This window comes from Gigantopelta aegis, chromosome 5 (genome assembly GCF_016097555.1).
Source record: "Gigantopelta aegis isolate Gae_Host chromosome 5, Gae_host_genome, whole genome shotgun sequence".
In the NCBI taxonomy this organism is placed as follows: Eukaryota; Metazoa; Mollusca; class Gastropoda; order Neomphalida; family Peltospiridae; genus Gigantopelta; species Gigantopelta aegis.
In genome coordinates, this window is record NC_054703.1 from 13,854,094 (window position 1) to 13,881,774 (window position 27,681).

The 27,681-nt window shown below is 39.6% G+C and overlaps 1 protein-coding gene across 8 annotated transcripts in view; it reads right to left on the reverse strand.

Annotated features, from left to right (window-relative positions):
• LOC121373278 (multiple epidermal growth factor-like domains protein 11) overlaps positions 1 to 27,681 on the reverse strand; it is a 97,131-nt gene that overhangs the window by 58,575 nt on the left and 10,875 nt on the right. For 4 of the 8 annotated variants that reach the window (XM_041499799.1, XM_041499804.1, XM_041499805.1 and 1 more), the window contains exons 2-4: positions 22,944 to 23,079; positions 6,098 to 6,215; positions 3,682 to 3,777 (exon numbers count right to left, since the gene is read on the reverse strand). In XM_041499799.1, coding sequence (XP_041355733.1) covers positions 3,682 to 3,777; positions 6,098 to 6,215; positions 22,944 to 22,953 — 224 coding nt within the window. In that variant the 5' untranslated portion in view covers positions 22,954 to 23,079. Of the gene's footprint in view, positions 1 to 3,681; positions 3,778 to 6,097; positions 6,216 to 19,061; positions 19,796 to 22,943; positions 23,273 to 27,681 lie in introns of those variants that run through there. The other 4 variants (XM_041499802.1, XM_041499800.1, XM_041499803.1 and 1 more) reach the window with 4 other exon arrangements.

Consider the following 27,681-nt stretch of genomic DNA (forward strand, 5'->3'; position numbering starts at 1 on the left):
AGGGCTTCTTCGTCATCGTGTATGTGTGTATATATACTTACTAGCATCGCGTACATCTAGGGGGGACGGCTTCTTCGTCATCGTGTATGTGTGTATATATACTTACTAGCATCGCGTACATCTAGGGGGGACGGCTTCTTCGTCATCGTGTATGTGTGTATATATACTTACTAGCATCGCGTACATCTAGGGGGGAGGGCTTCTTCGTGATCGTGTATGTGTGTATATATACTTACTAGCAGCGCGTACATCTAGGTGGGAGGGCTTCTTCGTGATCGTGTATGTGTGTATATATACTTACTAGCATCGCGTACATCTAGGTGGGAGGGCTTCTTCGTGATCGTGTATGTGTGTATATATACTTACTAGCAGCGCGTACATCTAGGTGGGAGGGCTTCTTCGTGATCGTGTATGTGTGTATATATACTTACTAGCATCGCGTACATCTAGGTGGGAGGGTTTCTTCGTGATCGTGTATGTGTGTATATATACTTACTAGCATCGCGTACATCTAGGTGGGAGGGCTTCTTCGTCATCGTGTATGTGTGTATATATACTTACTAGCATCGCGTACATCTAGGGGGGAGGGCTTCTTCGTCATCGTGTATGTGTGTATATATACTTACTAGCATCGCGTACATCTAGGTGGGAGGGCTTCTTCGTCATCGTGTATGTGTGTATATATACTTACTAGCATCGCGTACATCTAGGTGGGAGGGCTTCTTCGTCATCGTGTATGTGTGTATATATACTTACTAGCATCGCGTACATCTAGGTGGGAGGGCTTCTTCGTCATCGTGTATGTGTGTATATATACTTACTAGCATCGCGTACATCTAATTGGGAGGGCTTCTTCGTCATCGTGTATGTGTGTATATATACTTACTAGCATCGCGTACATCTAGGTGGGAGGGCTTCTTCGTGATCGTGTATGTGTGTATATATACTTACTAGCAGCGCGTACATCTAGGTGGGAGGGCTTCTTCGTCATCGTGTATGTGTGTATATATACTTACTAGCATCGCGTACATCTAGGTGGGAGGGCTTCTTCGTGATCGTGTATGTGTGTATATATACTTACTAGCATCGCGTACATCTAGGTGGGAGGGCTTCTTCGTGATCGTGTATGTGTGTATATATACTTACTAGCAGCGCGTACATCTAGGTGGGAGGGCTTCTTCGTGATCGTGTATGTGTGTATATATACTTACTAGCAGCGCGTACATCTAGGTGGGAGGGCTTCTTCGTGATCGTGTATGTGTGTATATATACTTACTAGCATCGCGTACATCTAGGTGGGAGGGCTTCTTCGTGATCGTGTATGTGTGTATATATACTTACTAGCATCGCGTACATCTAGGTGGGAGGGCTTCTTCGTTATCGTGTATGTGTGTATATATACTTACTAGCATCGCGTACATCTAGGTGGGAGGGCTTCTTCGTCATCGTGTATGTGTGTATATATACTTACTAGCATCGCGTACATCTAGGGGGGAGGGCTTCTTCGTCATCGTGTATGTGTGTATATATACTTACTAGCATCGCGTACATCTAGGGGGGAGGGCTTCTTCGTCATCGTGTATGTGTGTATATATACTTACTAGCATCGCGTACATCTAGGTGGGAGGGCTTCTTCGTCATCGTGTATGTGTGTATATATACTTACTAGCATCGCGTACATCTAGGGGGGAGGGCTTCTTCGTCATCGTGTATGTGTGTATATATACTTACTAGCATCGCGTACATCTAGGGGGGAGGGCTTCTTCGTCATCGTGTATGTGTGTATATATACTTACTAGCATCGCGTACATCTAGGGCGGAGGGCTTCTTCGTCATCGTGTATGTGTGTATATATACTTACTAGCATCGCGTACATCTAGGTGGGAGGGCTTCTTCGTCATCGTGTATGTGTGTATATATACTTACTAGCATCGCGTACATCTAGGTGGGAGGGCTTCTTCGTCATCGTGTATGTGTGTATATATACTTACTAGCATCGCGTACATCTAGGTGGGAGGGCTTCTTCGTCATCGTGTATGTGTGTATATATACTTACTAGCATCGCGTACATCTAGGTGGGAGGGCTTCTTCGTCATCGTGTATGTGTGTATATATACTTACTAGCATCGCGTACATCTAGGGGGGAGGGCTTCTTCGTCATCGTGTATGTGTGTATATATACTTACTAGCATCGCGTACATCTAGGTGGGAGGGCTTCTTCGTCATCGTGTATGTGTGTATATATACTTACTAGCATCGCGTACATCTAGGTGGGAGGGCTTCTTCGTCATCGTGTATGTGTGTATATATACTTACTAGCATCGCGTACATCTAGGTGGGAGGGCTTCTTCGTCATCGTGTATGTGTGTATATATACTTACTAGCATCGCGTACATCTAGGTGGGAGGGCTTCTTCGTCATCGTGTATGTGTGTATATATACTTACTAGCATCGCGTACATCTAGGTGGGAGGGCTTCTTCGTCATCGTGTATGTGTGTATATATACTTACTAGCATCGCGTACATCTAGGTGGGAGGGCTTCTTCGTCATCGTGTATGTGTGTATATATACTTACTAGCATCGCGTACATCTAGGTGGGAGGGCTTCTTCGTCATCGTGTATGTGTGTATATATACTTACTAGCATCGCGTACATCTAGGTGGGAGGGCTTCTTCGTCATCGTGTATGTGTGTATATATACTTACTAACATCGCGTACATCTAGGGGGGAGGGCTTCTTCGTCATCGTGTATGTGTGTATATATACTTACTAGCATCGCGTACATCTAGGGGGGAGGGCTTCTTCGTCATCGTGTATGTGTGTATATATACTTACTAGCATCGCGTACATCTAGGTGGGAGGGCTTCTTCGTCATCGTGTATGTGTGTATATATACTTACTAGCATCGCGTACATCTAGGGGGGAGGGCTTCTTCGTCATCGTGTATGTGTGTATATATACTTACTAGCATCGCGTACATCTAGGGGGGAGGGCTTCTTCGTCATCGTGTATGTGTGTATATATACTTACTAGCATCGCGTACAACTAGGGGGGAGGGCTTCTTCGTCATCGTGTATGTGTGTATATATACTTACTAGCATCGCGTACATCTAGGTGGGAGGGCTTCTTCGTGATCGTGTATGTGTGTATATATACTTACTAGCATCGCGTACATCTAGGGGGGAGGGCTTCTTCGTGATCGTGTATGTGTGTATATATACTTACTAGCATCGCGTACATCTAGGTGGGAGGGCTTCTTCGTGATCGTGTATGTGTGTATATATACTTACTAGCATCGCGTACATCTAGGGGGGAGGGCTTCTTCGTGATCGTGTATGTGTGTATATATACTTACTAGCATCGCGTACATCTAGGGGGGAGGGCTTCTTCGTGATCGTGTATGTGTGTATATATACTTACTAGCATCGCGTACATCTAGGGGGGAGGGCTTCTTCGTTGTCGTGTATGTGTGTATATATACTTACTAGCATCGCGTACATCTAGGTGGGAGGGCTTCTTCGTTATCGTGTATGTGTGTATATATACTTACTAGCATCGCGTACATCTAGGTGGGAGGGCTTCTTCGTCATCGTGTATGTGTGTATATATACTTACTAGCATCGCGTACATCTAGGTGGGAGGGCTTCTTCGTCATCGTGTATGTGTGTATATATACTTACTAGCAGTGCGTACATCTAGGTGGGAGGGCCAGGCACCAGGTATGTGTACACTTCTGTACCGCCTTCTTCGTCAAAACCTTCTTCGTTATCGTGTAACTGCAACAACGTCAACAAAATAATATACATACGGTTTTTACAAAGTGAATTTGCTAGGAGGGAAAGGTTTACAAAATGGAAGTGCAAGAAGACTAGTGTCTACAAAATGGAAGTGCAAGAAGACCAGTGTCTACAAAATGTAGCTTTCTTTTTTTTACATAACGGACTTACTGTGACAAGTGTATATTATGTGGATTTGCTGGGAGAAAAGCATATACTACATGGACATGTTGAAAGACCGGTGTTTCCAAAGTGCAATTGCAAGAAAGAAAGAAATGTTCTATTTAACGACGCACTCAACACATTTTATTTACGGTTATATGGCGTCAGACATATGGTTAAGCACCACACAAATATTGAGAGAGGAAACCCGCTGTCGCCACTACATAGGCTACTCTTTTTCGATTAGCAGCAAGGGATTTTTTATATGCACCATCCCACAGACAGGGTAGTACATACTACGGCCTTTGATATACCAGTCGTGGTGCACTGGCTGGAACGAGAAATAGCCAAATGGGCCCACCGACGGGGATCGATCCGAGACCGACCGCGCATCAAGCGAGCGCCTTACCACTGGGCTACGTCCCGCCCCTACAGTTGCAAGAAGACAAGTGTGTATAATATAGTGTACTTATTTGTAGTGTACATTGAAGTGTACACAAAATGAATTTACTATGAGAAAGTGTATATTATGTGGACGTGTTAAAGGGACACACCCTAGTTACGGCTAGTTGTTAACTATTACGGTGTTGTTTTTCGCTATTAAACCCATTTTTTCACAGATAAAATTGCACTTTACTTACCGTTTATTATACATATATACATTTCCATTCACCTGAAGTGTTTTTTGGTAATCCTGGTAATCCTGGTTTTCGTAATACAACAAAATGCATTTTTCGTATTTCATAAAATGGCACGGGCCTCTGAGAAAAAACCGTTGAGCAGACAAGGTCTAATCTATTTTTAGAGGGAATATTTCCATTTCAATGTCACAGACGTTGGTATACCACGTGACCGTTATCATTTTGGTTCGGTTTGTTTTTGCGTGCACGGTTCGCGCAATCAACATCCGATTTGTTGTTGTTCATTTGTGAGATTTTTCTTCACAGTTCGTGAACATTTTCAGTAACAATAAAGTTCTGACAAGTAAGTGTCTCAATACAAAACGTTACAAACCCTTAAAACCAATAATTTTGCTAAGTCTTACGATATCTGGAGAGGGGATACAACCAGAACAGAACAGTTGGAACATGTCCAGGAGAGGTGAAAGGAACGCACCCCAAGTCTGTGAAATTTGTCGTGACGTAGGCATTGTTGTGCTTCGAGCGACATCTACCGGTGACATCAGAATACTAACTTTCAAAATTAGTTCAAGCAATTGCGACATGGGGATTCCCATGGTATTTATCGATATAAAACCTGCTTTTTCACTCCATTTGATAAAAACGTGATCTAAGTGTGTTACAGGTTTGTAGATTAACCAAATTATAATTTATTTTCGCTGGATGGAACTAGGGTGTGCGGCTTTAAGAGAAACATGTTTACACAGTGGAATTGCAAAAAAAAATAAGTGTGTACAGTATACTTATGAAAAGTGTTTACAAAATGCTCTGACTGTGATAAAAGTGTATACTATGTGAAATTGCTGGAAGAAAAGCATATACTATGTCAACGTGTTCGACGAAAATTGTATGCGAAGTGGACTGACGAGAAACGTGAATAATAAGTGGACTTACGAGAAAAGTGTATACCAAATGGACTTTATTATCAGAAAAGTAAATACTATGTGGAATTGCTGAGAGAAAAAGTGAATACTACGTGGACTTGTTAGGTGAAAATTGTATGCGAAGTGGACACATGAGAATAGTGTATACAATATGGACCTACCGTGAGATAACGTGTATATTTTGTGAACGTTTTGAGAGAAAATATAATTCGAAGTGGATATATCTTGAAAAACGTGTATATAAAATAGATTTTCTAGAAAAACTTGTATGTTGTGTGGACTTACAGTAAACCGAATCTCTCTGTCTCTGTAAAGCTACATTTCATAATTTATAGTTATTATTTTAATTAGTTGTCTATTTTATATTGATATTTTATGTTCAATATATGTCAAGTCATAGAACATAAGATACAAATATAAAATAAACAAATAATAGAGAGAGAGAGAGAGAGAGAGAGAGAGAGAGAGAGAGAGAGAGAGAGAGAGAGAGAGAGAGAGAGGGAGGGAGAGAGAGAGAGAGAGAGAGAGAGAGAGAGAGAGAGAGAGAGAGAGAGAGAGAGAGAGAGAGAGAGAGAGAGTGAGATCTAGACTTACGGTTGCATGCGCTGACAGACGTTGTCACCTCCAAGTGTGAGTGTGCCCACTACGACGTGTAAAAAAGACAACGCCAACAGCATCGTCAGATATCGCAATTCCATCGTGTAGCTTGGATCTGAAATGATAACATACGTCTACAATAAGATCAAAGTTACATTTGTTTTCCATTATTAGCAAGGACTCTTTTATATCCTCCATCCCATAGACAAGATAGCACATATCACGACTTTTGATTTACCAGTCGTGGTGCACTGGCTAAAACAAAAAATAACCCAATGGGTCCAAGACGGGGATCGATCCAAGAACGATCGAGCATCAAGCGAGCGTTTTACAACTGTGCTACGTCCTGCCCTCGGCTAGTGCATATATGTCAAACATTTGATAATTTTGACATCCATCTTTAGAGGAAGCCTGCTAGATTTGTGTTCCATTAGCAGCAAGATTTGTTATAATATGCACTGTCCCACTGACATGACAGCACATACCACAGCCTTTGGTACACCATTCGAAGGGATCGCTTGTTAGGATTGGGAAATCTTAAAGGGACATTCCTGAGTTTGCTGCAATGTTTAAGATGTTATCGACTAATAGAGACTTTTTGATGACTGTAATTAAATAATAAATATATTTTTCAGCATAAAATATTAGTGTTTGTATATTAAACGTGTTTCTAATCGTTCTAATATTTGTACTAGTTTAAATTTAATTCTGTTTCCTAAAAACTATTTGTTTTCGTCAAAATCCAGTTTAGGCTCCTTACAAATATTAAGACGACCAGAAACACATTGGATATACAGACACTGATATTCTAAACAAGAAAATATATATAATATGTAAGTTTAATCGTAGAAATATTTTATAAGTTGGAAACATCTTACAATGCAGCAAACTCGGGAATGTCCCTTTAATGCAATGGAAAGAAAGAAATGTTTTATTTAACGACGCACTCAACACATTTTATTTACGGTTATATGGCGTCAGACATATGGTTAAGGACCACACAGATTTTGAGAGGAAACCCGCTGTCGCCACTTCATGGGCTACTCTTCCGATTAGCAGCAAGGGATCATTTATTTGCGCTCCCCACAGGCAGGATAGCACAAACCATGGTCTTTGTTGAACCAGTTATGGATCACTGGTCGGTGCAAGTGGTTTACACCTACCCATTGAGTCTTGCGGAGCACTCACTCAGGGTTTGGAGTCGGTATCTGTATTAAAAATCCCATGCCTCGACTGAGATCCGAACCCAGTACCTACCAGCCTGTAGACCGATGGCCTAACCACGACGCCACCGAGGCCGGTCTTAATGCAATGGATGTACTGAAGAAAAGTCAAACAGTGTGACAGCTGCATCTTTAGCTAGTATATGTAATAAGAGACAGTATGATCTATTACACTCGAAGAGTCACTGACATCATACTCGGTACCAGACTAAACATTTGATAACTATGTCACCGTCTTTAGTCGGGGGCGCCCCTGCGCGTGCTCTAACCTCACCGTGGTGCAGGGGTGTAACATTTTCTTTGAGAATGGTCATTACAGCACAAAATTGAAGTTTTGAGTAAAATTCAGTATCTATCTGTGATATTTGTGTTTTTGTACAGTTCTTTACACTGTTTTTGTTTAAATCTTGATTTTTTTTATATTGATGTTGATCATCACTTTATTTGTTTGCATTACCATAGTTTGACACCCAATAGCCGATGTATTTTTCGTGCTGGGGTGTCGTTAAACATTCATCCTTCAGTCGGGGGCGGGACGTAGTACAATGGTACAGCGCTCGCTCGATGCGCGGTCGGTGTGGGATCGATCCCCGTCGGTGGATCCATTGGGCTATTTCTCGTTCCAGCCAGTGCTTCATGACTGGTATATCTGTGGGATGGTGTATAAAAGACCCCTTGCTGCTTATTAAAAAGAGTAGCCCATGAAGTGGCGACAGCGGGTTTCCTTTCTCAATATATGTGTGGTCCTTAACCATATGTCTGACGCCATATAACTGTAAATAAAATGTGTTGAGTGCGTCGTTAAATAAACCATTTCCTTCCTTCCTTCCTTCTTCAGTTGAAACCTGCTACACTTTCCATTAGCAGCAAGGGTATTTTTTTATTATATATTCTGTCCCACGATCATGACAGTACATACCACAGCCTTTTGTACCACTGGTTATTATGGGGAAAATCCAATGTGTGTATTAAAACCCAAGTCAAACTGTGTGACAAACACATCTTTAGCTCTAGAGATATTTGATGTGATAAGACGGATTCTAAATTATGATTTATTATACCCTAAGAGTCACGCTCGACTTGGTAGTCGGTGCCAGAGTAAACTATTGGGACGAACGTGTTCGTAAATTAAATTTATATTTATAGTGTCTTACTCACAGTCACGGGGCTGACCTTGGCCTGGCCTTCTAAGACGTCATGCGTGACGTATGCAAGTAATAAAAGTTGAAGAGGCACTGTCACAATTTCACTCGAGTGGAACTTGGGTCAGCTTTAATTGCTAGATAAATGCAAAACTGTAAAGGTATCACGGAAAACCGAAGTTTCGATAACGGGTTTGTTACTGAAACCTAATTTAAGATCCAAATCCAAAATAATATTTGGCCTATTGAAGGAAAGTAGAAGGAAATGTTTTATTTAACGACGCACTCAACACATGTTTTTTTTATTTTACGGTTATATGGAAGGAAGGAAGGAAGGAAGGAAGGAAATGTTTTATTTAACGACGCACTCAACACATTTTATTTACGGTTATATGGCATCAGACATATGGTTAAGGACCACACATATATTGAGAGAGGAAACCCGCTGTCGCCACTTCATGGGCTACTCTTTTTATTGGCAGCAAGGGATCTTTTATATGCGCCATCCCACAGACAGGATAGTACATACCACGGCCTTTGTTACACCAGTTGTGGAGCACTAGCTGGAGCGAGAAATAACCTAATGGGTCCACCGACGGGGATCGATCCTAGACCGACCACGCATCAAGCGAAGGCTTTACCACTGGGCTACGGTTATATTATTTTAAAATACGGAAGGTTTTTAAAGTTAATGTTTGTCTTTGTTTAGCGACAACAGTAGAGTACATTAATTTATTAATCATCGGCTATTGGATGTCAAACCGGTCGATACAATAATACACCACTGGAAGAAAGAACGTGTTTTAATTGTCCCAACCACATCGAAGACGAGTGCCACGTTTTACTTGAATGTCCGTTATATGTAAATATTAGATTAGAAGTACTCGCTTACTGTAGGACATTACTTTTAAATTTTGATCACTGCACCAACATCCATAAAGTGTGTTTTATCTTGTCCTGTCCCGATATATGTATTTTATCTGCCAAAACCTGCTATTTTATTCTTAAACATAGAAAATCCCTTTTATACACTATGAAATGATTCGTGTATATATGTTATTGTTTTATCTGTGCTGCAATTGTTTTAGCTGTATATTTGTTTTTGTTGTTTTTTGTTTTCTTTAGATGTTTTTATTCAATAGTCTCTCGTAACTCAGTATAGAGTGGCTTATTACAATTTTATTACTTTTATTGATTGTATGTATATGTTGTATTTTTATTTTGTTGTAATGAGGTGAGACTTTAATAAACTATCTGTCTGTCTGTCTGTCACAATTGATAATTTTGACATACAGTCTTAGATAGGAAACCCGCTACATTTTGTCTCCATTAGTAGCAAGGGATCTTTTATATGCACCATCCCATAGACAGGGTAGTATATACCACGGCCTTTGTTATACCAGTTTTGGTGCACTGAAAGGAACGAGAAATAGCCCAATGAGGATCGATCCAAGATCGACCGCATACAAATTACATTCTCAGTAGTGTAAAGTTTCTACCCTGAGATTTAGCAAGCCTCGTCCTAGGGTGAAATTTCAAACACCTTGGGTGTAGTGGTCGGAATTTATCTCAGTCGGTTGAGCGCTCCCTTGAGGTGTTTGCGTTGCAGGATCGAATCACCTCAGTGGATCCGTTCAACTAATTGGGTTTTTCTCGTTCCAACCAGTGTACCACAACTGGACAAAGGCCGTGGTATGTGTTTTCCTGTCTGTGGGAAAGTGTATATAAAAGATTAAGAAAATGTCACAGGTTTCCTCTATTAACTACGAGTCAGAATTACAAAATGTTTGACATCCAATAGCCGATGATTAATAATTAATGTGCTCTAGAGGTGTCGTTAAAGAAAATAAAAATTTGTTAACCTTGGTTGTACTTGTTCTATCCCACATCGCTTCATATATTATATTATTATATACTCACTGATTCACTACGACGTTTTCCTGGTTGTATATCCCAGTTATTAAACATGTTTAATATAAAACAGCTGATACTAAGGAGTCGGTCATAGCCGATAACGTTTGTGCATGTAAATATGTAAGTGGGCAACACAGAAGAAGTTTGTTTTGTTTAACAACACCACTACAGCACATTGATTTATTAATCTGGTCAACAAAGAGACATATAGGCCTAATTTACAAGCATGTAAAACGAGACTACATTTACAACGCAACCTGCTTACGACGACCATCTTAAGTAATATACAAACAAGTTAATGTTTGTTTTGTCAAAACCAATAGAACTACAGCACATTGATTTATTAATCATCAGCTACTGGATATCAAACATTTGGTAATTTTGACATATAGTCTTAGAGAGGAAACCCGGTACATTTTTCCATGAGTGTCGGTGTCGGTAATTTTTGACATGCTTCCATCAGAGATCTGTTCAAGCATGCCTGTCGTGGGCAAAACCATGAATAGCAAGGGATCTTTCATATGCATCATCCCACAGACAGGATAACACACACCACGGCCTTTGATATACCAGCTGTGGTGCACTGGCTGGAATAAGAAATAACCCAATGGGATCAACGACGGGGATCGTCTCAGACCGACCGGGCATCAAGCCAGCGCTTTACCATTGGGGATACATCTCGCTCCCAAAGTATTGATCAATTAAGGTTTGTCATTTCTGTTTGATTCATCGGAAGTGTGAATAATAAAAAAAAGCATGCGCAAACTGTGTAAATCGACGACATTTAATTGTAGTTATAATACGGTAACTTTATATGGTGATACCGGCCTCGGTGGCGTCGTGGCAGGCCATCGGTCTAGAGGCTGGTAGATACTGGGTTCGGATCCCAGTCGAGGCATGGGATTTTTAATCCAGATACCGACTCCAAACCCTGAGTGAGTGCTCCGCAAGGCTCAATGGGTAGGTGTAAACCACTTGCACCGACCAGTGATCCATAACTGGTTCAACAAAGGCCATGGTTTGTGCTATCCTGCCTGTGGGAAGCGCAAATAAAAGATCCCTTGCTGCTAATCGGAAGAGTAGCCCATGTAGTGGCGACAGCGGGTTTCCTCTCAAAATCTGTGTGGTCCGTAACCATATGTCTGACGCCATATAACCGTAAATAAAATGTGTTGAGTGCGTCGTTAAATAAAACATTCCTTTCTTATATGGTGACAAAAATATAAATATACAGGCTGTTTCTATTTGCTTATTTTTCTGTCTGCCGTATCTGGACGTGTTTGCATACTTGTCTATCTGCCTGTCTGTCTGTATCTCTCTCCCTGTCCGGTTATTTTTATTATAATTCATTTCTAGTTCGATGTTTATTTTAAAGGGACATTTCTGAGTTTGCTGCAGTTTTTAAGATGTTATCGACTAAAAGAGACTTTTTAACGATTGTAATTACATATCAAATATATCTGTCTGCATAAAATATTAGTGGCTGTATATTAAACGTGCTTCTGATCGTTCTATAATCTTGTTCGGTATGCGTTAGTGTTTAAAAACTAGGGTATGTCCCTTTAATAATATACAAGTAACAAGGTAGACATAGTTTTGTGGTATATTAAATTCACAGACCCTGGTTTCAACCCGTAAAAATTAACACTAATTTGAGTTAATCTACAAGTCTGCAACACATCTGTATACAGTTACATCAGAGTGAAACAAGAGTCTGTGATGTTGAACGGTGAAATTGACTAAAACTCGATTTCGTAACTGTTACTTCTCAGACGCACGTGAGTTTTTAAAAATATTAAAAATGTATTTTGTGATATTAAAAACACCATTAAGACCAGAAAAACTTAGGATGTATGGAAATGGATAATCTAAAGAACAAAATCGAAGTAAAGTATAATTGCAGTTAACAAAAGCGGCTCCATTAGTGCGCATGCCGGAAGCAAGTAAATACTGGAGTGGCTGACTGAGATCGATGGCGCAAAGAAAACATTCTAAGGGGGTTCGGGGCTATACCCCGCAGTACATTTGGTTAAACTAGATGTCCTGAAATGCAATTTCATGTATTCTACAAGTAAAAATCATCTCTGCCTTAAGATTTACTGCCAATAATATTTTTAGTCAGAATTATTGTTGGTAGCCCCCCCCCCCCACGCACACACACTCCCCCCCCCCCCCCCCCCCCCCCCCCCTGCTCCGCCGTGTCTGAATAGTGTTTACAAACTAGGGTATGTCACTTTGAGCTATAATGGACTATACAGTGTTTATTAAAATGAGTTCTCTGCTCTCGGGTATGTGTTTACGAAGACAATAGTCCATTCACCTCGGCTTCTGATTAACCTCATACATACAGTTCAAGCCGACACTGCTAAGGTAATTTATCTCAAGGGAAATTGCATTTCCCATTCGTTATTAACCACAGCAGGCGACAACAGGGTTAACACACTTAACATTGTACGGTAGAATTACATAATACAAGTCTTGCGCGTGTTCAGTGACAGCGAGATAAACTAACGTTCGCGAACTATTTGACTGGTTCCACCCCCACCTCCATCCCACACACCCACATCCACACCCACCCCCGCGCCACCGATGTGGTCATGCTGTTTAACGTGAAGCGCATAAACCAGTTTAGCGAAAGTCTCTTTTTTTTCTACTCGGTCTGGCTGAAATCAGCCTACCGACCTCAGTGGCGTTATAGTTAAGCCATCGGACATAAAGCTGGTAGGAATAGGTTTCGTAAGCCTGTACCGGCTCCCACCTAGAGCAAGTTTTAACGACTCAGTGGATAGGTGTAAAACCACTACACCCACTTATCTCTCACTACCAACTAACAACCAACCCTCTGTCCTGCATACAGCCCTGATAGCTGAGGTGTGTGTCCAGGACAGTATGCTTCAACCTTAATTGGATATAAGCACGAAAATACGTTGAAATGAAATGAACTCAGCCAATGATGCAGAGCGCTCGCGAACAATTCTAACAGGTCTTCATCATTTAAAAAACATTTAAAGGGACATTCCTGAGTTTGCTGCATTGTAAGATGTTTTAAAGGGACATTCCTGAGTTTGCTGCATTGTAAGATGTTTTAAAGGGACATTCCTGAGCTTGCTGCATTGTAAGATGTTTTAAAGGGACATTCCTGAGTTTGCTGCATTGTAAGATGTTTTAAAGGAACATTCCTGAGTTTGCTGCATTGTAAGATGTTTTAAAGGGACATTCCTGAGTTTGCTACATTGTAAGATGTTTTAAAGGGACATTCCTAAGTTTGCTGCATTGTAAGATGTTTTAAAGGGACATTCCTGAGTTTGCTGCATTGTAAGATGTTTCAAAGGGACATTCCTGAGTTTGTTGCATTGTAAGATGTTTCCGACTAATAAAATATTTCTACGATTCAACTTACATATTAAATATATTTTCTTGATTAGAATATCAGTGTCTGTATATTCAATGTGTTTCTGGTCGTCTAAATATTTAAAAGCCCAAACTGGATTTTCTCTTCCAATAATTTCGTACGTACGAAAAAAAAATAAGATGAAATTTAATCTAGTACAAATATTAGAACGATCAGAAACACGTTTAATATAGAGCCATTAATATCTTATGTAGAAATATATATTTGATATATAATTACAATCATTAAAAAGTCTCTGTTAGTCGATAAAATCTTTAAAAGTGCAGCACATTCAGGAATGTTCCAGTAATAAAATTCGTAAAAATCTGGAATAGTTCTGGGTTTCAACAAGAATCGCTTTATTTACTCCAGGCTCCCACATTAACAAATTTACGGTTTTTGCATGGATGTCAAAAGAACAACATCCTTTATTTTAAATATCTTCACATATACATTCTTTAAACAATTAATATAATTTACTTTTCTAACTTCTATTCGTTAGTATTTGCACCCATGGGCTTCTGAAGGTAATATGGTAACAAAAAATGGCAACTAAAAAGAGTAAATATTTTCATAAATAAACATCAATAAAACAGCTGTTTCTGTTGTTTTTGTTTGTATTTAAATCATTAATAAATAAAATAAATGTTTACACTGAGATATCCATAAATGTTTATCTTCTATTTCACACTGAAGAGATGTTTACCTTTTCGTCCTACCAAACTCAAATAAACAAACACGAATAAAAGGATGTTTGATATTTGTATTATTAAACTGAAATAAATAAACACGAATAAAAATGAATTTAGTGGGAGGGGGTTTGTATATAAATTATTAAAAACAAAAATATGTACCGGAAATGTCTATAAAAAGGTTTACCTTTTTTCGACACCCTAAACAGGTGTTTACCGTTTCGTCGTATTAAACTCAAATAAATAAACACGAATAAAAAGGATTTTTGTTGTATTTGTTTGTATATAAATTATTAGAAGGTTTACCTTTTGTGACACTCTAAAACAGGTGTTTGCCTTTTCGGCAAATAATTACACACGAATAAAAGTGGTTTTGTTTGTGTATAAATTATTAAAATAACAAAACGATATACACGGAAATATCTATAAAAATGTTTACCTTTTATTTCAATGTGCAGAAATGTTTACCTTTCCGGTCCTACTAAATTGAAACTATGTCTCACTGGTGTAAATATGTGAACCATTTGTCGTGTCACGTGGTTTAAAATCAGTTATTGGATGGAATGTTATCTTCCAATTGTTCTGGTATCTCTTTAATCAAACATTTGTTGACTTGAACCATTCATTTCATTTCAACTTTTGTTCGTGCTTATATCCAATTAAGGTTCAAGCACGCTGTCCTGGACATCCATTTCATTTCAATGTATTATCGTGGTTATATCCAATTAAGGTTCAAGCACGCTGTCTTGGGCACGCACCTCAGCTATCTGGGCTATCTGTCCAGGACAGTGGGTTAGTTGTCAGTTGGTTAGTGGTTAGAGAGAGAGAGAGAGAGAGAGAGAGAGAGAGAGAGAGAGAGAGAGAGAGAGAGAGAGAGAGAGAGAGAGAGAGAGAGAGAGGAGAGGGTATAGTGGTCTTACACCTACCCACTGAGCCATTAAGAACTCGTTCTGGGTTGGAGCCGGTTCCTGGCTGCGAACCCTGTACCTACCAGCATGTAAGCCGATGGTTTAACCACTGCGCCACCGATGCCGGTTGAACTATTCAGAGTGTAAACACGCGGATAAAAACAAGTCTAAATAACAATACGCTCGAACGTGATTGTGTGTGGGGCGGATCTAAGTCAGGTAGATTAGTAGATGTTGTCAATGTGTTCTAGTGGTGTTGTTAAACAAAAACATTAACTTTAACTCATGTTATTATGTTTGGATTTTTTTATTTTATTTCGAGGGGTTGGGTGAATTTTGTGTTTGCTTGTTTTTGTTTTGTGTTTTATTTTCGTCCTTTTTTTTCCTTTGGGGGGGGGGGGGGAGGAGGGAGCGTTGTTTTGTTTTGTTTTGTTTTGGTTTATTTTTGCTAGGTGTTGTTGTTTTGCTCTTTCTTTATTTCTTTCAATTTTGTTTTTGTGTTTTATTTGTTTGTGTGTGGTTTTGCTGTTGTTTTTGTTGTAATGTGCGTGTGTGTGTGTGTGTGTGTGTGTGTGTGTGTGTGTGTGTGTGTGTTTGTTGTTTGTTGTTTTTTTTTTGTTTTTTTTGGGGGGGGTGACTGTGTGTGGGTGTTGTTTTTTTTGTTTTTTTTATTGGTTTTTGTGGGGGGGGTGGGGTTTGTGGGGGTGGGGGGTTGTGAGGGTTGTTTGTCTTTGTGTTATTGTTGTTGTTGTTTGTTTGTTTGTTTGGGGTTTTTTGTTGTTGTTTTTTCGGGGGAGAGGGGTAAAGAAAATAGTTTCTGCTTACCGGTACGGAAACCCAAACGAATATAAGCGAGTTTCCACCCTTATATTCAGTTATCTTAATAACAGTGCCTACCCCGGTGTTTTGTAACAGATCTTATTCATCTGGGCCGGAACAGGACTAAATCAGAACTTGCCATCGGCAGTATTCTTTGAATTCAGTGAAGCGTGTCGGGGATTTTATTACAAAGAGTACAATATATATTGTCTAACAAGTCACGATTTCTTGGTTGGATCACGTTTCGTTAAATTGGCTGGATCAGACATACATTAATGTATGACAAAATATACGTTGATGTCCTTCTTTACTTTTTGGCGGACCGTTCAAAATTGCGCCTAATTTCCTTCTCAAAAATGCGCACCAATTCTCTTTGGCTTAATCCTACGGGACAAATTCCATAACACCATACCACCCTCCGCCTGTTACCGGCCGCGGTCGGACTGCTGGTGCTCCCTTGCACCTGCCAGTGCAGGCGGGCCCCCCCCCCCCCCCCCCCACCCCCACCCTCCAGCCCACTCCACCCCTTTCCTGTCCTGGACAGGTGTGCGCTACAACACGTTATTCTGAATGTGCACGTTAAACACTCTGACCTGACCTAACGTTAATATGAACACTGCCGGCCTCAGTGGCGCAGTAGTTAAGCCATCAGACTACAGGCTGGTGGGCACAGGGTTCGCAGCCCGGTATGCTCCAACCCAGAGCGAGTTCTTAAGGGCTCAATGAGTAGGTGTAAGACCACTTCACCCTCTTCTCTCTCACTAACCACTAACCAATTAACAGCTAACGCACTGTCCTGGACAGACATCCCAGATAGCTGAGGTGTGTGCCCGGGACAGCGTGCTTGAACCTTAATTGGAAATAAGCACGGACATAAGTTGAAATGATATGTTTATGGTTAAATTGGGTATACCACCCTCAAATGATCCCACGGGGCGGAGACAAGTTATTACTGAGCATAACTTCATAATCGTATGAGACGTGGGGTGGAGGGGGGGGGGGAGATAAGGGTTGAAGGAAAATGAGCTTGACTAAAATCTTGTCACCATGTATCATCATTCTGCCCACAAATATTAGTTGTAATCCGTGTAGAAATGTCTAGTGATTCGTCTGTAACCCTATATATATATATAGCTGTTCGGTAGTAATAAGGTTGGTAGGTACAGGGTTCGCAACCCGGTAACGGCTCCCACCCAGAGTGAGTTTTAACAACTCAATGTGATAGTAGGTGTAAGACCATTATAACCTGTTCTCTATCACTAACCATTAACAACTAACCCGCTGTCCTGCACAGAATAAATGTTGTTATTCGGATTCCGCTATTTTCGTTTATTACGGGAACAAATATGTCTACCCCCCCCCCCCCCCCACACACACACACACAAATGGGAGCCCCTACGCCTATATTGCTGAGATTATTATTATTATTATTTTTTTTTTTAGATAAACTGAGATAATCAAATATGGGAACATTTGGTATTGTAAACCAAATTCATTCACTCCTAGCGAAACAAACTGAAATGTGCTACTGAATGTTAGAAATGTGGCTTTGAGTGTAAGTAACATGATTAACTTCCTGTCACAATATATTAATTTCAACTTATTTTCGTGCTTATATCCAATTAACGTTCAAGCACGCTGTCCTGGGCACACACCAGCTATCTGGGCTGTCTATCCAGGACAGTGGGTTAGTTGTTGATTGTTAGTTGATTAGTGAGAAAGAAGAGGGTGTAGTGGTCTTATAAAAACCTGGTTAACCAGAACCACTTAAGGGGTATGAGCATGAATATTCTAAATAATAAAATGTACTTCTCATTTAAATTTAGAAAACCGACTTTAACAGTGAAACAAATATGTTGTAGTGTTTAAAAACTAGGGTCAATCGCTTTAACATAAGTGGTATCTAACGGCTACACATGTATTATTCTCTATACCTCAACCCTCAAATGGAAGTTAAAGTTTGTCTTGTTTAACGTTACCACTACAGCGTATTGATTAATTGATCATCGATTATTGGATATCAAACATTTGATAATTCTGACTCAAGAAAGAAAGAAATGTTTTCCTTAACGACGCACTCAACAGATTTTATTTACGGTTAAATAGCATCAGACATACGGTTAAGAACCACACAGATAATGAGAGGGGAAACCCGCTATCGCCACTTCATGGGCTACTCTTTTCGATTATCAGCAAGAGTGCTTTTATATGCACCATCCCACAGACAGGGTAATAGACACCACAGCCTTTGGTATGCCAGTCGTGGTGCACTGGCTGGAACGAGAAATAGCCCAATGGGTCCACCGACGGAGATCGATCCCAGACTGACCGCGCATCGAGCAAACACTTTACCACTGGGCCATGTCCCGCCCATTCTGACTCAAAGTCTTTAGACGAAACCTGTTTAGCCCAGTGATAAAGCGTTCTTTTCATGCGCGGTCGATCTACGATCGATCCCGATCGGTGGGCTCATTGGGCTATTTATCGTAACAGCCAGTGCACCACGACTGGTATACCAAAAGTCGTGGTATGTGCTATCCTTTTTGTTGGATGGTGCATATAAAATATACCTTGCTACTAATGGGAAACTATAGCGGGTTTCCTCTCTAAGACTATATGTCGGAATAGCCAAAAGTGTGACATCCAATAGCCGATGATAAGTAAATCAATGTGTTCTAGTGGTACCGTAAAACAAAACCAACTTTTGTTTCCTTTTTTTTTTTTTTTTTTTTCGTTAGTAGAAAAATATATTTTATATGCACTTTCCTGCAAACAGAACAGCACATGCTATATGAAATGTTCAACACCGGAATAATAATAATAATAAAAAACAGTCAGAGAATGGGACCCCAGATGCGAACGCAGTACCTACCAGTCTTAAGTGTGATGTCTTAATCACTACACCATCCTGACTACATATCCATACAAATATAGCATTTAAAACAAGTTCCAGGTCAGTGGAGGTCTTTTTTAACTTCTTCTTTCATTGAAAACAAGACAATTGTTAGATTTTGAGGGAACACGTGTTGGCATATTTAGAAGCTTGCGTCAGCTGGAACAAAGAAACTGTTATTGTCATGAGCCAATGGAAGGCGTTATCTATGATATTCATGGCTTCAGAAAAATTGCATGCTTCAGTGGTCAGTCGACAATAAATTCAGCTGAGCGTACAAAGAACATGGGCGGTTTAAACAGTTTATTATATTTTTTAATCAGAGTGGATCTGTGTTTGCTCTTTACGGTTCTGTCGGACTAAAAATCAATTTCTATTGCTGATAATATTTCGTTGTCACAGTAGATCCCCTCGGATCGAAAATAAAGAATAAAAAGCGGAAATGTTCAGTCATCGGGAATACTATACTACATAAAAATAAGAGTGTATTGTGTTGTGTCGTTCTCAAACAAGACAGCACGAACCACGGCCTTTGATAAACGAGTCGCGGAACACTGGTTGGGACAGAAAAAGGAAGGAAGGAAATGTTTTATTTAACGAAGCACTTGACACATTTTATTTACGGTTATATGGCGTCGGACATATGGCTAAGAGGACAGAAAAGAAATTACAGAGTGGGTCCACCGAGGTTCGATCCTTCGACCAAATCACCTCAGGCGATTGCTTTATCATTGGGCTACACCCCGTCCCTAGAGGCAGGGCGTAGCCCAGTGGTAAAGCGCTTGCCTGGTGCGCGGTCAGTCTGGGATCGATCCCTATTAGTGAACGAAAGACATGTTTTATTTAACGACGCACTCAATACATTTTATTTACGGTTATATGGCGTCAGACATATGGTTAAAGACCACACAGATATTGAGAGAAGAAACCCGCTTTCGCCACTTCATGGGCTACTCTTTCCGATTAGCAGCAAGGCATCTTTTATATGCACCACAGACAGGGTAGTACATACCATGGCCTTTGATATACCAGTCGTAGTGCACTGACTGGATCGAGAAATAGCCCAATTGGCCCACCGACGGGGATCGATCCCACACCGACTGCGCATCGAGCGAACGCTGTGCCTCTGGGCTACGTCCCGCCCCCTCCCCCCCCCCCCCCCCACCTATTAGTGAGTCCAGTGGTCTATTACCCTTTCCAGCCAGTGCACCATGAATGATATCTTCAAGGCCGTGGTATGTACTATCCTGTCGGTCGAATGGTGCATATAAAAGACCGCTTGCTACTGATGGATTGATTGATTGGAAACATATTTTATTGTATAAAGAACAAAAGAATCCGGTACATGTTTGACAACTTACGAAGTCCTCTTCTATATACATACAATATACATGGTGACTTATATTACATAGCTGTATATTTAAACTACACGTAAACAGTATTAAAATAATACTTATGGAACAAAATGTAGCGGGTTTGCCCTCTAAGACTATATATCTGAGGGACGGGATTTAGCTCAGTCTGTTTTTTCTCGTTCCAACCAGTGCACCACAACTGGACAAAGGTCGTTGTATGTGCTTTCCTGTCTGTGGGTAAGTGCATATAAAAGATCCCTTTCTGCATTAGGAAAAATATAGCGGGTTTCCTCTGATGACTACGTGTCAGAATAACCAAATGTTTGACATCCAATAGCCAATGATTAATTAATCAATCTACTCCAGTGGTGTCGTTAAACAAAACAAACTTTTAATATATAGGAATTACCAAATGGTTAACATCCAATAGGCGATGATTAATTAATCAATGTGCTCTAGTGGTGTCGTTAAACAAAACAAACTTTTAATATATAGGAATTACCAAATGGTTGACATCCAATAGGCGATGATTAATTAAACAATGTGCTCTAGTGGTGTCGTTAAACAAAACAAACTTTTAATATATAGGAATTACCAAATGGTTGACATCCAATAGGTGATGATTAATTAATCAATGTGCTCTAGTGGTGTCGTTAAACAAAACAAACTTTTAATATATAGGAATTACCAAATGGTTAACATCCAATAGGCGATGATTAATTAATCAATGTGCTCTAGTGGTGTCGTTAAACAAAACAAACTTTTAATATATAGGAATTACCAAATGGTTGACATCCAATAGGCGATGATTAATTAAACAATGTGCTCTAGTGGTGTCGTTAAACAAAACAAACTTTTAATATATAGGAATTACCAAATGGTTGACATCCAATAGGTGATGATTAATTAATCAATGTGCTCTAGTGGTGTCGTTAAACAAAACAAACTTTTAATATATAGGAATTACCAAATGGTTAACATCCAATAGGCGATGATTAATTAATCAATGTGCTCTAGTGGTGTCGTTAAACAAAACAAACTTTTAATATATAGGAATTACCAAATGGTTAACATCCAATAGGCGATGATTAATTAATCAATGTGCTCTAGTGGTGTCGTTAAACAAAACAAACTTTAAGGTTACGCCCTGGACCATGTTCGAAGAAGAAGAAGAAGCGTTTTATTTAACGACGCACTCAACACATTTTAATTTCGGTTATATGGCGTAAGACATATGGTTAAGGACCACACATATAATGAGAGAGGAAACCCGCTGTCGCCACCTCATGGGCTACTCTTTCCGATTGGCAGCAAGGGATCTTTTATATGCACCATCCCACATACAGGATAGCACATACCACGGCCTTTGATATACTAGTCGTGGTGCACTGGCTGTGACGAGAAATAGCCCAATGGGCCCACTGACGGGGATCGATCCCAGCTCGACTGCGCATCGAGCGAGCGCTGTACCATGTTCGAAGTCACGGCTCTGATATACACGATTAAACAGGAAATGTCGTAAATTAAAATGAATAATTATGGCCAACTGTTTTGTTGGTTCTTCACTGTTAGTAGTTCGTGATGTTGTCATGCTGGGACAAGCGATGCACTATTAGTGATGTAACTAGGGACAGTCGAATTTTACGAGAAAAAATGGACGTTATGACTTTTAACTTCCGTGCGTTCAATAGGTCATTAAAGAGATAACAGTCGTTAAAGAGACAATCCCGGTGATTTTCACAGGCGAATTCCGTCACCGTCAGGTTTAATGTGGTTTATATGACACTGTTGTTTCCCAGTGTTAAGGAAGTGGAAAGTATGTGGAGACATTATGTTGCCTGCAATATATATTACAGACATGTGCACGCACACACGCACGCATACATACACATACATACATATGCATACATACACACACAAAAACAAACACACACATACACACACACATATACACACACGCATACATACATATATACATACATACACACAAACATACACACAAACATACACACACATACATACATACACACACACATACACACACACACACACACACATACAGGCACAAAGGGATTCCTTAAAATAACCCACGTTAGGCACCTTTTACACCAATATGAATATTCGTAAAGAAACACTCTGAAAACAGGAGCCAGGGATTCCTTAAAATAACCCACGTTAGGCACCTTTTACACCAATATGAATATTCGTAAAGAAACACTCTGAAAACAGGAGCCAGGGATTCCTTAAAATAACCCACGTTAGGCACCTTTTACACCAATATGAATATTCGTAAAGAAACACTCTGAAAACAGGAGCCAGGGATTCCTTAAAATAACCCACGTTAGGCACCTTTTACACCAATATGAATATTCGTAAAGAAACACTCTGAAAACAGGAGCCAGGGATTCCTTAAAATAACCCACGTTAGGTACCTTTTACACCAATATGAATATTCGTAAAGAAACACTCTGAAAACATGAACCAAGGTAATCAAATTTTATCTCACCTTTTTTCATCGTCGTACCAAGAAAACAAAGTTAAAAACTCCAATGAATTATCCAGAACACTCACTTCTCCTCAGAACTTGAAACAAACTGGACTAAGCTATCACCATTGAAATGGAAATACCGATGACGTGCAGTCTAAAATGGAAATGGGAATTTCTGAACCACGCGTCCAATAACTGTCACTGTTCGTGTAATGACAGGTAGAGAGAAATAATCCCCACACGGTCACGGTCCCCTACTTTCTTTATGTCACTGTCAAACGGTGTGCGCAAGACTACTGTGGATCTATTTCGAGATAAATGACGAAGGCGTTTCATGCACTAGTACCCCCCAAATTTAGCACCTTAGTGAGGATGATCCAAGTACGGATACATGAGAGGGGATCAGAGGAACGACCCCCCCCCCCCAAAAAAAAAAAAAAAAAAAAAAAAAATAATAATAATAATAATAATAAATAAAAGGTAAAAATAAATAAAGCGCAGATTCAGTGTGTGAGGAGTGTGTGTGTGTGTGTGTGTGTGTGTGTGTGTGTGTGTGTGCCTTAACTGTCGGTATTTTTTGCAATTATTTATTTAGTTGTTGTTGTTGGTGACATTATAATCTTGGTCGATTTATTAGTGGTTGTCTTTCGTTTTGGGTTTTTTTTTAAAAAGAAAATTGTCTTATATACAATGAACGTCAGAGTAATTGTGAATAGTGTAGCTGACCTTCTTTGACCTAAATATATTCTGAATTTGTTCCGGAAATCTTTCACAATAAAGGTACATATATGTATAAAAATACTTATTCAGTTTTGCTGTCACTTTGCCAAATTGTACACAAACACATTAGGTGTTATTACGTAAGAAGCATTTTTGTTAACACAGAGAGAGAGAGAGAGAGAGAGAGAGAGAGAGAGAGAGAGAGAGAGAGAGAGAGACAGACAGACAGACAGACAGACAGAGACAGAGAGAGACAGAGACAGAGACAGAGAGAGATAGAGACAGAGAAAGAAAGAGTGTGTATGTCCGCGTGTGAATGTGTGTGTCTGTGAGTGTGTGTGCGTGCTTGTGACTGTGTATATGTGTGTATGTATGCATATGTGTCTGTATGTGTGTGTGTATGTGTATGTCTATGTGTGTATGTGTGTGTGAGTGTGTGTGTGTATGTGTGTCTATGTGTGTGTGTATGTGTGTATGTATGTGTGTGTGTGTGTGTATGTGTATGTGTGTGAGTGTGTGTATGTATGTATGTATGTGTGTGTGTCTGTGTGTATGTGTGTATGTATGTATGTGTGTGTGTATGTGTATGTGTGTGAGTGTGTGTGTGTGTGTATGTGTGTGTGGGTGTGTGTTTGCGAGTGTGTGCGTGTGTGTGCGCGTGTGTGAGTGTGCGTGCGTGTGTGTGTGTGTGTGTGTGAATGTGCGCGTGTGTCTGTGTGTGTGTGTGTGCGCGCGCGCGCGTGTGTTTGTGTGTGCGAGGTTCATGCTGTACAAATGACACACAAACACGAAGTACTACACACATGTATAATGCCTCTTAGTATATTTTAGAATATTCTAATGCCCTTTTTAAATGTTCACCCCGACCCTAGAGAAAACAGCACGTGCTCCTGTGTCATCACGCATAGTGTTTTCATTATTAGTCACTCATCACTCGCCCATTATCGTATCCAGACAACAGCCAGCATGCAGAACATGTTTATGTTATTACTTCTGATATAATAAGCGGTTGGTCTAGGTTCGATCCCCGTCGGTGGACCCATTTGGTTATTTCTTGTTCCAGCCAATACTCCACAACTGGTGTAACAAGGGCCGTGGTATGTACTATCCTGTCTGTGGGATGGTGCATATAAAAGATCCCTTGCTGCTAATCGAAAAGAGTAGCTCATGAAGTGGCGACAGCGGGTTTTCTCTTTCAATATCTGCGTGATCCGTAACCATATGTCTGACACCATATAACAGTAAATAAAATGTGTTGAGTACGTCGTTAAATAAAACATTTCCTTCCTTCCTTCTGATAATAAATATAATACATGGCAATGGATTGTCAAGTAAATATTCAATAATAACATAAACATGTATACAGGTATATAGGACACAATCCCCAGTTAAATATGTTCTGTTTAACGATACCACTAGAGTGCATCAATCATCGGCTATTGGATGTGAAACATTTGGTATGTGTGTGTCTGACAAATGGTCTTCAGATAAAGTCTGTTTTTGTTTAACGACACCACTAGATCACATTGATTTATTAATCATCGGCCAATAGATGTCAAAAAGTTGGTTATCTTAGATAGGAAATGATGCAAACATATTTGATTTGCCGTAAAACGTTTTAAAATGACTACATTATCCAGATAGTCGGAATCCCTGTAACCTAAAGCGCAAAACGCAACAAACAAACAAAAAACAAACAAACAAAAAACAAACAAATAAAAAACAAACAAACAAAAAACAAACAAATAAAAAACAAGAAAACAAAGAACAAAACCAAACCAAAAAGGACTACCTTATTCTGGGTTTCTTGCTTTTAATTCAGCGTCTACGAGAAACGCCACGGTTCACAGACAAATTGATTGGTTCCCGAAGTTAACAGACCTAAAAAGAGATTTTGTGTTTGTTCTTGTTCAATGTATGGTACTGAGTGTTCCAGTTGTTTCGGCACAAACGCGTGTATGATATTATGTTGGTATTGTTAAAGTAAGTCGACATTTTGTTGAAATACGTTTCGGCACAAACGCGTGTATGATATACTGTTGGTATTGTTAAAGTAAGTCGACATTTTGTTGAAATACGTTTCGGCACAAACGCGTGTATGATATACTTTTGGTATTGTTAAAGTAAGTCGACATTTTGTTGAAATACGTTTCGGCACAAACGCGTGTATGATATACTTTTGGTATTGTTAAAGTAAGTCGACATTTTGTTGAAATACGTTTCGGCACAAACGCGTGTATGATATACTGTTGGTATTGTTAAAGTAAGTCGACATTTTGTTGAAATACGTTTCGGCACAAACGCGTGTATGATATACTGTTGGTATTGTTAAAGTAAGTCGACATTTTGTTGAAATACGTTTCGGCACAAACGCGTGTATGATATACTGTTGGTATTGTTAAAGTAAGTCGACATTTTGTTGAAATACGTTTTACTAGGGGCACAGCGCAGTCGTAAAGCACTCGCGTGCTGCGCGGTCGGTCGGGGATAGTTTTTGATCCAGCCACTGCACCACGACTGCCATATCGAAAGCCGTAGTATGTACTATTCTGTCTGTGGGATGGTGCATATAAAATATCCCTTGCTGCTAATGGAAAAATAAAGCGGGTTTCATCTCAAAGACTATATAAAAATTACCAAATGGTTGACATTAAAGAGACATACCCTAGTTTCAGCCTATCAAAATTAAAACTAAGTTGAGTTCATTTACAAACCTGTAACATATTTGGATAAAGTTGCAACTGAGTGAAACATGAGTCTGTGATTCTGAAATGGTGAAATACACTCTAACAAAATAGACTAAAACTCGACTCCATAACTGTTACCTCTCAGACGCACGTGCGTTTTTAAAACTATAAGAAATACATTTTGTGATATTAAAAACACCAGGATGACCAAAAACACTTTGAATGGATAATCGAAGCAATACAATCTAAGTAAAATATGATTTCAGTTGAAAAACGGCTCTAATAGTCAAAAATATTCCTTAGCGTTTAAAAACTAGGGTATATCCCTTTAAAACCAAATTTCTCAAAATGTTCTAATATACATTTTCTGGCTCTTGAGTTATTTATATGTATATAGTTTCCAGTGTCCAAATCATGCTTTAATGCTATATTAAAATCTCCACAAATAATAAAGTTTTCATTTTCAAAATCTTCTATATTAAAAACACCAGGATGACCAAAAACACTTCGAATGTACAGAAATGGATAATCTAAACCATACAATCTAAGTAAAGTATGATTTCAGTTACCAAAAACGGCTGTAATAGTAAAAAAATATGCCTTAGTGTTTAAAAACTAGGGAATGTCCCTTTAAACAGCCGATGCTTAATAAATCAATGTGCTCTAGTAGTGTCGTTATTAGGGGCAAATGCACAAAAAGCCTCTGAAATTCTTAATTGTTTGTGTGGAGTATACTGTAATAAACTTCAGACGCAGTTAAAATCATTATGACCATTTAGTTTTACTCATAATATAAAATGAATCCTTCTCACACATTCCTAACCTAACACCTATATTTTTCTTGGTATGACTTGTACACACATGCTCGTTATATATAATTGTGATACACATTTGATAGCAGGTTCAGATTTTCGTGTAGCCAATCGGTTTCTAGGTTAAGACAGGTGATATAGAAATATATGACACTGCTCCAGTCAAGCGTTAAGTCCACCTTAGGACATTCTTCTCAAAGACATCAATTAGTCGATGATTACCAAATCAATGTGCTCTAGTGGTGTTATTAAACAAAACTAATTTTGTTCTTCCCAAAGAGGTGTACTCTAGATTAATAACGGTGAAGATGATGGTGGTGATGATGATGATGATGATGATGATGATGATGATGGTGGATATGATGATGATGATGGTGGTGGTTGTGGTGACGATGATGATGATGGTGAAGATGATGATGATGATGAAGATGACGATGATGATGATGATGACGATAGTGATGATGATGATGGTGGTAGTGATGGTGATGATGATGATGATGATGGTGATGATGATAATGGTGATGATGATGATGACGA